This window comes from Lottia gigantea (genome assembly GCF_000327385.1).
Source record: "Lottia gigantea unplaced genomic scaffold LOTGIsca_37, whole genome shotgun sequence".
Classification (NCBI taxonomy): Eukaryota; Metazoa; Mollusca; class Gastropoda; family Lottiidae; genus Lottia; species Lottia gigantea.
This window is the reverse complement of record NW_008709259.1, coordinates 913094-925130: the sequence shown is the minus strand read 5'-3', so window position 1 is coordinate 925130 and position 12037 is coordinate 913094. Positions and strand designations below refer to the sequence as shown.

At 30.9% G+C, this 12037-nt stretch overlaps 3 protein-coding genes across 3 annotated transcripts; 2 read left to right on the top strand and 1 right to left on the bottom strand.

The window, feature by feature from the left end:
* Nucleotides 1-300: 300 nt before the first annotated feature.
* LOTGIDRAFT_121667 (hypothetical protein) lies at nucleotides 301-2415 on the top strand (the record flags this gene model as incomplete). The annotated part of the gene is made up of 4 exons (XM_009059059.1): nucleotides 301-484; nucleotides 856-964; nucleotides 1544-1753; nucleotides 2154-2415. Coding segments are annotated over 4 exons (765 nt in total), but the record flags the coding sequence as incomplete, so codon positions are not given.
* Nucleotides 2416-2835: 420 nt separating this feature from the next.
* On the top strand, nucleotides 2836-4292 carry LOTGIDRAFT_217156 (hypothetical protein). The gene is made up of 2 exons (XM_009059058.1): nucleotides 2836-2913; nucleotides 3536-4292. The coding sequence occupies exon 2, from the start codon at nucleotides 3569-3571 to the stop codon at nucleotides 4046-4048; it is 480 nt and encodes a 159-aa protein (XP_009057306.1). The 5' UTR covers nucleotides 2836-2913; nucleotides 3536-3568; the 3' UTR covers nucleotides 4049-4292.
* A 2341-nt stretch (nucleotides 4293-6633) lies between these two features.
* Nucleotides 6634-11875, bottom strand: LOTGIDRAFT_233281 (hypothetical protein; the record flags this gene model as incomplete). Its single annotated transcript, XM_009059057.1, has 13 exons — nucleotides 11663-11875; nucleotides 11117-11214; nucleotides 10545-10672; nucleotides 9996-10135; nucleotides 9581-9712; nucleotides 9330-9374; nucleotides 8998-9122; nucleotides 8610-8750; nucleotides 8266-8326; nucleotides 7764-7817; nucleotides 7481-7549; nucleotides 7001-7105; nucleotides 6634-6741 (listed from the first exon to the last, which is right to left on the bottom strand). Exons 1-13 carry the CDS (start codon nucleotides 11864-11866, stop codon nucleotides 6634-6636), a joined length of 1410 nt encoding a protein of 469 aa, XP_009057305.1. The 5' UTR covers nucleotides 11867-11875.
* Between the last annotated feature and the right edge of the window lie 162 nt (nucleotides 11876-12037).

Here is a 12037-nt window from a genome sequence, read left to right as displayed (position 1 = left end):
AAACTTTGGATCCAGATTTTGGAGAAGATTACAGCGACGAGGATGTTAGCGCTGAAAGGCACGTTTATTAGTAATGTCTAAAGTATTAGGCCAAATCTGCTTCACAAATAAAATAAAATACAATATTTTATGAAAACAAAACTCAAAGTGTTTAACTTTACTCTCCATGGCTATTTGTGGGTTTTTCCCGACATACTTCTCCTCAACTGAGCTTTTTAGAACAGTGAACACTTGAAGTGACTATTTTGTCCTTTCTGATGCTTCTGCAATCATTAATGTAATGTTGATATCTTTATTTACAGCTCAGAAGATGAAATTGACATTATCTTACATGGTACGCCAGAACAGAAAAGAAAACTGTACAAAAAGACTCAAAATAAAAGATCAAATTCATCAAGTGAGGATGATTTTGAGGCAGAAATGAATAAAGAATTGCAAGAGACTATCGAAGCTTTGGAAAATAAAAGATTATCTTCAAATGAGGGTACGTATATAGTGTGGTAAAGAAATTTAAAGGATTTATACTTTTGAGAATATTCTAGAGCAATTTTACAAATTATTTAAAATAGTCATCTAGATTTTTTCTGAACCAGTCAATAAAGCTAAATTTCAGCTTTCTGTGTCACTTTTCAGAATATAAATTTGACATTTGGTTGCTCCACATTTCAATGGAAACTTATCGGTTCAAAGTGCATGAATTGAAAATGGGCACTGGTTCCACTGGCTTCTATGGTTTTGATTTATTTAGTTTTGAGCACAGTTGACTTGTCTTTATCTATCCAGCTTCCATGCTGTCCTAACAATTTTTGCTAATTGTTTATGTTGATTTTATAGATGAAAGCCAGAAATCAGGAGAGCAATCTAAAGAAAATGAAAGTAGTAATAAATCAGATATACAACAGTTCTATGATGATATTTATTTTGATTCAGATGAGGACGAAGAAAAGGGTTTGTATAGTATAATGTTTATATTTCCTTTGTATTGGGAGCTCCGAGTCAACACCGAGCAAAATTTTCAGAAGCGCTTGGTGTGGCATAAGGATTGTTTTTATTACCTTGAGGAAGATTCGAATCCACAGCACCTAATTACCTAACAGACGACAATCCAACTCACTACCTACTGAGTTATTCCATATTGCTTGTATTTAGATAATCCCTTACTATTCAATATTTGAAATAAAATGATTGATATAAAATGCTTGATATTTTTTTATGAAAATGTTTGATATTTTTTATGAAAATGTTTGATATTTTTATGTAAATTGCTTGATATTTTTATCTAAAATGTGTGATATTTTTATTTAGAATGCTTGGAGTTTTTTATGAAAATGCTTGATATTTCTTATGAAAAATGCTTTGTATATTTATGAAAAATACTTTATATATTTTATGAAAAATGTTTGATATTTTTATGAAAAATGTTTGATATTTTTATGAAAAATGTTCAATAATATGATGAAAAATGTTTGATATTTTGATCTAAAATGTTTGATATTTTGATCTAAAATGTTCAAAATTCAATGATTATTTCAGAAGGTACCAGCTCCAAGGCCAAGAAGAGTTCACATCCTGTAGTATCAAATGATGATTTATTATATGACCCAGATATGGATGATGAGGATCAGAAATGGGTTGATAAACAACGCAAAGAATATCAGCCTAAATCTTCTAATAATAAAACTAAACTACCTAAAACTGATGCTATATTAAATTGTCCTGCTTGTATGACTACATTATGTAGAGATTGTCAAAGGTGAGCTAAATTAAAAATAATTGGATCTGCAAACATCTACTTGATCACAGTTGCTGTGGTTCATCAATTTTGAATATGAGCATTTCACTCATGTTTACTGTGAGGGTTCCAGCGAGATTGAAGATTTGAAACCCCAGTCAACCTGGGCTGACTTTTAAATAGATTATAGGCTATCAGTTTGTTTTTTAGTAATCTTTAGTAATTAGTACTTCTAATGTAACTAAGGTACCGGTATCTAATTCTATGCTTGGCTGGAAGCGTCCAGCTTAAAAAATAGACCATGGTCTCTCTTTTCTGATTAATACAGTAGCATCACATGTATTCTTGGCAGTTTTAGATGCTGCCATCTTTGAGTTATTTATTGTTATAGAATTTTTAAGTTTCTTTTTATTTTTTACAGACATGATACCTATGCGAATCAATACAGAGCCATGTTTGTTACTAATTGTGATATAAACTATTCAGAAACTTTGAAATATCCTAAAGAACAGGGTAAAAAGAAGAAGCGAAAGAAAAAGAAAGGAAGTGAAACTGAAAGTAGAACGGAAGAAGACGAGGAGTTATATAACCCAGTGAAGTGTTCAGAATGTCAGACTGTTGTCGCTGTTTATGATAAAGATGAAATTTATTATTTTTTCAATGTATTGTCTAGTTATTCATAAAAAAAAACAGTTCAAGTAAAATATGTGTTTATTATCTTTAAGGAATATCTTACATTTTGGGAAACAAAAATAACTTTAGTTACATAACAAATAATATGAAATCTGTTATTTCCTGATGGCACATTCAGAATTTAAATGCAGCAGGCCTAATTGTTTTTTTTTTCAATATTATTTATTTTGAACTTGTTATCAACTAAAGACTTGTGCTATTATAAAGTTGATATTTCAATCCAGTAATTGGAAATTTGACAAAATTGCACATATTACTTATTAATTTCATAAGAATTTTAACAATGTAGAATATATTCATGCAACTCTCTTTGAAATTTGTAACATAAAACGTTTAACATTTTAAAAGACGAAGGAGTTCGAATGATTATTTATTTAGAGTTAGGTCCCTTCTTTTGAAATCAAAACAGACGACAGTATTTTGATTCTGTACGTAACGATACAAAGAAATTTTGCTGAGATAAATCAATCAACAACACTGGCAATTATGTAAGTTATATGTAGAGTTTGAATATAGGCCTTGCTTGCAGATCATGAAGTAAGAAGTATTCATCAAAGTGAAGGAACACTAGCAGAAGTAGATCTAATGACCAAAAAGATATAAATCCACTGACAACACTGGACTGAGTGCTGACTGACCAGGCAGTAACTTAGTGAGTCACACACTTTCAGCGTAGGCCTACTCTTCACCACAGTCAATTGTTTCTATTTCTCCATGGATTAAGAATCTAACCATTACAGAAAAATGGAAATAAGTGACTGTGGGTCCATTTCTATTAGATCTACTTATTAATTAAGCTTACAGTTACAGAGCACTTGCTGCTTTAACTATTTCTAATTTATGTGTAGGCTACTAATACGGCATACCTACTTTATCAGGATTTCACAATCACATAGTTAAGTGATAGGCCTAACTAAAGTATTATGGAGTCTCCTTAGCCTGAAGTTTTTTCCTACAAAGGCAAAGGACCAGTCACTTTTGATGAGGCAGAGCACTAAGCCTTGACTAGCAGTAAAAATAAATTTCATGGTCAATTAATTAAATACTGCAACAAAAACAGAGTTTGTCATAATCATTGATTGATCTCTAAATTTTTTTTTTACATTTTAGAATCAAAGTCACGAGTAATTAAGCTTCAAGATCATGGACATTGTGCCCCTTACTGGTTTGGAAAGGTTTTACATATATGCTATTCATGGATATGTAACTGAAGTTACATTTACTGCCATTTGGGAGTTTGTGGTGAATTTGAATTGGAAATTTACTGGGATTACAAGTATCTGGTCATTTCCAATATATGGGTTATCAGTGTTAGTGATAGAATATTTATATTTAAAATTACGAGACACTATACCAGTGTATATTAGAGCATTAATTTATACAATATGGGCCTACATGTGGGAATTCAGCACTGGTTTTGTTTTGAAATATTTTGATGCCTGTCCGTGGGATTATACACAATTTGATGGTGATTTTATGGGCCTTGTGACACTAGAATATGCACCATTCTGGTATTTTGGTTGTATAATTTTAGAACAAGTTATTATAAAAAATACCAGAAAACTTTATTTCGGTGCACCTATTGAACAGATAACAGTGAAAAATGACAGAAAAAAAAATTGATGTCTGTTAAAATATGAAATAACATTGTTCTGTGATGTCGCTTTGCTATTCCACCCTATGTACTACAATTTATTTTGGGACAAATATGAAAGTTGATCTGGTCTGTTAATAAAAGTCTAGTCTATTTTCATATGCCAGATTTGGGTTAAAGGATTCTACTTGAATCTCTAAGAACTGATCATTCCTGATGACAAATTTGTATTTTTTTAGGATGTCTTATTTTTGATATCATATAAGCTTAAATGTCTAAATTCTAGTAGACTAACTGAGAAACATCAAGTCATTCCAGTTATTTTTGCTATAACAGGTTTTAGTATTAAAAAGGAAATGTAAATTTATATTTATAAATCATAAAGTTTGATCATGATCTTACTCATTTACAATTTAGATCATTGAAAGAGCATATTTTGTAAGCCTGTAGATTAGAGGCAGTTATTTATTTATTTTGGAAACTTTCATATTTGCACTAAATGGCTGAAAACTTTCATATTTGCCACACATTCTCTGCATGGATGGGTTACATTGAGAACTTATTCTTGCAGATTTTCAAAATGGGACATGAATGACAAATACACCCATGTCAACAACTGTGATAAACTGTTATGCCAGATTAGCAAACATGCAACTGAAGATTTATTCAAGAAAATTGATATATTTTAAAATTCATGTTTTTTGTTCTATTTTGAAAGAAAATGTGGTTACAATACCTAGGAAATATCTATTGTTAATTAAGAAATCTTTTGGAAATTTTCGTATTTGCACTAAATGGCTGAAAACTTTCATATTTGCCACAAATTTTCTGCATGGATTGTTTACGATGAGAAATGGGACATGAATGACAAATGCACTCATGTCAACAACTTTTATGCTAGATTAGCAAAAATGCAACTTAGATAGCCCTTCTTTTAAAACTGTACAATATTGTTGCATATTACGCTATCTATACCAAAAAACCAGTATTTATTAAGAAATTGTGTTTATCTTGTTGAATCAAGAAATATATTTAGGCTTTTAGGCTTTTTAGAAACTTTCCAAAATTAGGGTGCACTTAAATTTTGCACTCAATATATCAAAACATAAAAAACAAACAACAGAGGAAAAATCTCCATTTAAAAAATTAAAAACTTTGGATAATCCAAATTAAATGTGATGTGTTTTAGTTAAGGTTTGTGTGATCTGAGAGATTTTTTTCTTATCATTGTATCTAGTCCTTTTTTGTTAGTTTTATAAGTTCTGTTATAGAATAGGATTCCCATTCATGACCTTATCAAATCATATTAACAATGTCTCAAGTCTCAGGTATTTTTTATGTATTTTTATAATTTGAATGTTTAGAAGTAAGGTATGTGTGTGTGTCTATAGGCTATGTTTGGATCAAAATGTAAGAGCTTAGAATATAATGTGGAAAGCAATGTGATTATTTTTATCATTAAATACTGTGGTCCAGATCTGTTGTTATATTTTTTCTTTTAAATTCATTTTCTTTGTTATATTTTGGAGGCAATTTTGGTTATAATACTTGAAATGTCTGTTGTTATTTAAGAAATGTTCATTGCTATTTTGGAAATGTTCTATCATATAATTAGGAAATTTTATTTTCATATGTTAAGAAATGTCAATAGATATATTCTTTTTGGTAATTTTTCATGTTATATTGAAAGAGACCATATCAGATAAATTTTGCATTCCAAATTAAAGGACATATCTTGATAAAATATCTTAATGCCTTATTAAGCAAAAATTCTTCATTATTGTAAAAAGTGTTTTCACAATTTTATTTTTAAAAAATTGTTATTTTGTTATCTGCATTACAAATGTTGTTAAACATATTTTTTCATATAACGTATTATGAATTGTTGCATGTTTCATTTTTTTTTTTTTTAACGGTTATTGAAATGTTTTTTATGAATTGTAATATTTACCAATTGTTAAAGGCTTCCATTGATAAAACACAAATTTGATATTATTCTACCCTTAAAAGACATTTCCATATCATCAGTTATCAATTGCAAAATGGCAGACCTTCAGTTTTGCCTGGGAACCTCTGGTGAAATCTTTTTGTCATTGTCTATAATGTGTACCCCCAGTTTAGTAATCATTTTTTGTAGGGTAAAAAACTGCACAGCATACAGTTAAATCCCCAAATTTGCTGTGGCTTTGCGATATGTTTGCTCGCTTTGTCGCTTACCTGTAGTCCCTATCTTGGTAAAGGGCAAGAGAGGATATAGAAAACTTTATGATAGATTTTATTCATAATAACAAGTAAGAGAAAAACAAAGAAAAGAAGGAAAAAACCTCCATTCAATACACCACGTTACACCAAGGTAATCTTTGATCATGATTTTTAAACAAAGCGGAAATTTCATTCCCTAATAGCTATATTTTTAAGATCTATAAAATATCTGTACTGGTCACACTTTGGCAGTTTGTAAGATAAAAAAAAGAGTCCATTTTAAATTAAAAGTATAAAATAAATTTCCTACATGATTTTTTTTAAACATGACCAAAAATCTTTTGCTGGATCATGGGTTTTTGATAAGGCAAGATGGAGAGAATAATATAATTAAAAGATAACCAAGTGTAGGTTATAGCCAGCTCTGATTACCAACATGAATTGGTGGTTGGCCATCACCCACTTGATTGGACAAAACCTGTACTTTACATTTAAACTCATCAATACAAACGTAACAACCCTGAAATAAAAAGATAATAACCAAAATTGAACAAGCTAAGAGACAGGAAATGCACTTTAAAATCACAATATCAGACCTGTGCAGTGAAATTTTTTGTCATTGGAAATTGTATATTTGAAACACATTAACCCTTTTCAAATTCAGTTATTTTCAATATCATTATTCCACATTAGAGGCTATCTTTACTTGCAATATGATTATGAAGTATTTCTAGGGAGAATGTTGGTATCTTTATTTGGATACCAGATGATAATATTACCTTAAAATGACGAATTCCACCATTTAAATGAATTTCACCTCTGCCATGTAACATTCTATGATTATTAAATGTCATCAAATCACCGGGTTTCATCAAATATGTTAACTAAAAAAAAACCAGAAAACAGCTAAATATTTGCTTTACAAACTGAAAAATCTACTGTAGAAGATTAAACTTCTCTTCTTGGTGCTTACGGCCAAGTACTACAGACTGGTGAAATGGAGTTTCTATCAGCTAACAATCTAATATTTTGAGACCTGAATCACCTTTAAGATAGAAAAAGTCAAATTATTCCAATGCCTGCCTGCCTATGGTTAATATTTGCCCAAGTTTTGCAATTAATTCAGAGCTACATTCAAAGAAGGTGAAATAGGATTGAATAACAAGATGTCTTGATCAGAATTTAAGGCAAGGAGTTTGCCTTTAACCCACCACCCTTACATGATGATAAACTATGAATTTAATATTGAAATAACCTACCAAATTATCAGAATTATGGATAGCTTGAGCTAAATCTTTATAGGCTTTGTAATATTTTTCCACATTTTTCTGTAACAAATCAAATGAATTGTATGAGTGGAATTCCAAAAGGTATGTTGCTATGTTTTCTATTTTCATAGTGTGTAACAGAGTATATTTACAATCAAAATGTACAGTCTACAGTTTCAGTATTATTTTGAATTTGAAAGCGAAGTTTTTATCATTATTTTGGATGTAATTCATACACTTAAATCTAAACCAAGATATATAGGTTTGACCATACCTCTTCCACAAGTAACGGACCCTCAAAAGGAGGTGCCCAATGAACACCTATCACCTAAAATATAAGAAATTAATCATAAATCTGCACTTTTTGATTAGATTGTTGGGAAGCAACAACACTGACTGATTTCCAATTTACAATGTATTTTCATGACTGAAACACTTTAATTCTTTCCCTTATGTACATTTGTTCCTATTTTACGTGTCAGAGCAACAAAACTTTCACTGATGAATTGGGACCCAATGAAGAATTCAACTGCTTACTCAAATTAAAGTTGCATGAAAAGGCACGAAGAAAAAATTTATGTTACATGCTTAAAGCCAAGGTTCCCAACCTTTTTCATGTACTGACCCCGTTTCAGAAACAGGCATCAGATCGCGACCCTTCAAAGTGAAAACAAAGCTTTAGGTTTTACTCAATTTTCAAAATCATTATCAAAATGCTGCGTGGCCCAGAGGTTGGGAACCCAGTGCTTAAAGAATAAGTTTTCAAATATGTTTACCTCTTTATAATCGTTTAGAGTAATATGGGGCTTCTGATAAACTAAATGGAATGGATTTTCTCTGAAATGAAAAAACAAGGATTTGTTAGATTTTCAATTGATGGTCAACACCTATGAGATTTGGTTCTGATCCACCATTAACAGTTTAGCTGACTGGCCTTATGTAATATGTTACACAGACTGGTAACAACAAATAAAAACAGGAAGTACTTTCAAATAACATTAATCAAATGTTGTCCCTAAATTAAAAGTTATTTTTTTAGAAGTTTGCAGGTATAATTTACCAGAAAAAGATTCTCTTTACCTGGCTTAGTACCAGTAATTGAAAAATTCTTTGTATTTACCTTTCATAATGACATTTCTGAAATGTTGCTGGAATCTGCGTTAAAATCTGGAAAGATTCTGGATGTGACACTTTAAACTGTTCAACAACATGGAAAACATCTAGATAAGTACTTTTACCGCCTTTTACTTCATCATCAAATCTGTACAAATTTAGAGCAAAACTGAACACTAAAGGGAGACAACCCAGATTTTATAGGTAACTTGTACTCAGATAAATATGCCAAAAAATGTGGAATTAAAAAAGCAAACACATGAATATTTAAACCTATTACTTGGCTTATGCCAATGGAATTAAAGTTACTAGAAAATGTCTCCACTTAGCTCAGCTAAGAATAAGGCTTGATTGCTGATAAATTGTTTTGTGGTCAAGTATAAAATCAGAATTACCTTAAACAATGTAACAATTGTAAACCAGGTGGTGATTCTAAATAAACTAAATCCATATGTAGAGTTAATTCTTCTGTACTATAGGCAATATTTACCGGGTTTGGTTCCGACTTGACAGAAAATGTCTGGAGAAAATAAAAAGTTCTTGAGATCTAAAGGGTGATAATGCTCTAAAAACCAATTTCTCTGATATGATGCCAAAGAATGATGTCTTTGGTCTAGGACATTTTGGATAAAGATCACTTGACAATTTGAAATAGGAAAAGAGTAGGCTAATGCTGCTGTCCTGGCAAAATTTCCCTCATTGCAAACTTGATATGAAAATGATTTACCTTTCCATAGTTAGTTTCTTGTATTGGTCCAATTTTATTGGCAAGCTAAAATAAATGGTAAAGTATATGACAGGATATGAACTATTTTTTTTTTCATTTCAAGCTCTTGCAACTTCACGAAAAACCAAGTGCTTTATGACATAGCTAGTGCAAAGACCCTCGGGTATCTCTAGTAACTTTTGCAATAGTGAAGTCATATATGGTTGAGAATTTTAGTAATTTGTGTGAAATACTATCTTATACTCACTTACAGATATAAAAGCCTTTTCTTCGGTAGGGACATCTTTCATTAAACATAGACCATATTCATTAATCTGATATAGCCAGTTATATACAGCTTCTTTACTGTTTATAACATCTGTATAGTTTACTACTGGAATTTCCTTCAAAAATTTTTACAAAATCAAAAATCCATTCATTATCTTGAAAGAGATAATAGTTCTGTAGAATATAGAGCTTGGAACATACATACAGACTTTTGGGAAATTTCAGTATGCGAAAATTTGAGAGTGGGTATCCTCAAATGTAGAAAAAGTCTCATAGAAGTGTGTTCTATCGACACAATAAGCCATATTAAAGATCATGTTCAACTAGCTAGCAAATCTTGGTACAATGGCACTTTTTTATGTCAGAAAAATTTCAGGGCAATCTTTTTATGTACAGTACCTTAGCTAATTTAGTCATTCTGACTGCAGAATGCCTTCTGATGATATCTGCTTCTGAATAACTATTCTCATTCAGGTAGTCCAAACTAACTTGTCCCTGGTGCTCTATCTCACCCTTCCATTTCAAATATACCATATCATCTGTAATAAACCATTGTCAAATAAAATTCTTTCACAAACATACCTTATTATCTGTAATAAACCATCATGAAATAAAATTCTTTCATAAATATACCTTATTATCTGTGATAAATCAGAACAATCAAGTCAAAATGACTGCTCTTGTTGATGAATTTCAATATATTGTAGGTGATATTGTAGCCAATTTGTAGAGCAGAAGTTGCAAAAATCTACATGAAGTAATAGCATTTACAAGTTTCATTAGCTTCGAGATGAACTTTTCCTGGCAAGATTTTCTCTAGCACCATCAAGCTTATCTGTATTTTACCTTCCAAGCAATAGTCGAAGTCCACAATAACTGCATTGTGATGAATTAAAATACAGCACTAGATTGGATGTAATCAAATACAGAATAAGAACTAGTACATACCTTGAATATCAACAGATTCTAGAAGAATATCATGAGCTATCTGAGTATTATCTATTTTTTTCTGCCCACTGCCTGGTTGTGTACAGTTTGAACATTGACAATTATATCTTAACCATATACTATGGAAACTGAAAAGATCCATAACACATGATCATCAAGGCTCAGATAAAGTAGATCACTTATTCAGATTTTGAAAATCAGGATCAATATACCCCTGGCTTTTTTTTGTTTGAAGAACTACAGACGTCTGATTGAAAGTTTGAATGGTACAAATCAATTTTATCAGTGTCCCCAATAGATATAAAAACTCTTCATATATGGAAGACCAAACAGCCCAATATTAAGATGTCTTGATCCTTAATCCTTAATCTGTAATGCTTAATTCATACTCCTTCATTTGTTGCTCATTTTTGATATTTTTCGTTCTTGGGCTCTTCGGTCTTCCATATTCACAGTCCTAAGATCGGTAGCAGGAGCCTGTTTATCTTAAAAAAAAAATGTCTCCAAAAGGCTTGACGATATATGTGCAGCTATTAGCAATGTCAATACTTAGAGAATTTTAGGCTACTGACTTAGATTTCTTTCCATCATTCCAGAAAATCTCCACCAGTTTACCATCTTTGATAATTTTACTCTCAGATATACCAGTATTTTTTACTTGGCTTTTATGCTAAAACCAAATGCAAAAATTGTATCTTATTATCTTCCATTTTGAAATTTGGAGCTGCACTAAGTGTGCACTAAGTGTGAATTTAGTGCAAACATCCACAGCTCTTCAGATCCCTAAATCTTTGTGGGCAGAGTTCTTGATTTTGCTGTGTATACAAGAAATATCCAACTGAAGCTGCAGATTACAATTTTTTCTAATTTATGTATATTCCCATAATCAAGAAGAACAATGATGACAACTTTATGCTCTGAAATTGAAAATATGTATTAGACTCTTCAACAAAATTACCCCTAGTAAATGAAACAGTTTGAGAAAACTGGATCTATTTGCAAAATAATTGCTAGCTCTAATTTTTTTCAAGTTACCCCTCTTGTAAATAAAACATGTTGGAGAAATTGGCAGGAAAAGAGTCAATGTCTACACATGTGATCAATTATAAATAACATACCTGAGAGTAGAAATAGGTTTGATGAGAGGTCACAGATCCTTTATTAAAGACAGAATTAGTATTTTTTCTTACAGGTTTTTCAACTACCGGTATTCTATTTCTTGTCACCAAACTTTGACCTTTTGCTGATGATGATGTGAATAATTTGTTAAACTGAAAACTCTTCTGTATTCTCAAGTTATTTCTGAATATTGTAGAAGCCATTTTGTCAACGTATCTATCCTGTAATAAATTTCAATTGTGCTGTAGGCTACTTAGCTATCCGATGCACTATTGAATTAGTATTTAATGAGCACGATCAATAATCATTAATAATTCAAGTGAGCCTATTCATGCAAGAAAAGATGAATGGGAATTGACATCAACGGGTTTGAA

Coding starts and splice junctions, on each gene's coding strand:
- LOTGIDRAFT_217156 (XM_009059058.1), top strand. CDS start 3,569: ATGGACATTGTGCCCCTTACTGGTTTGGAAAGGTTTTACATATATGCT.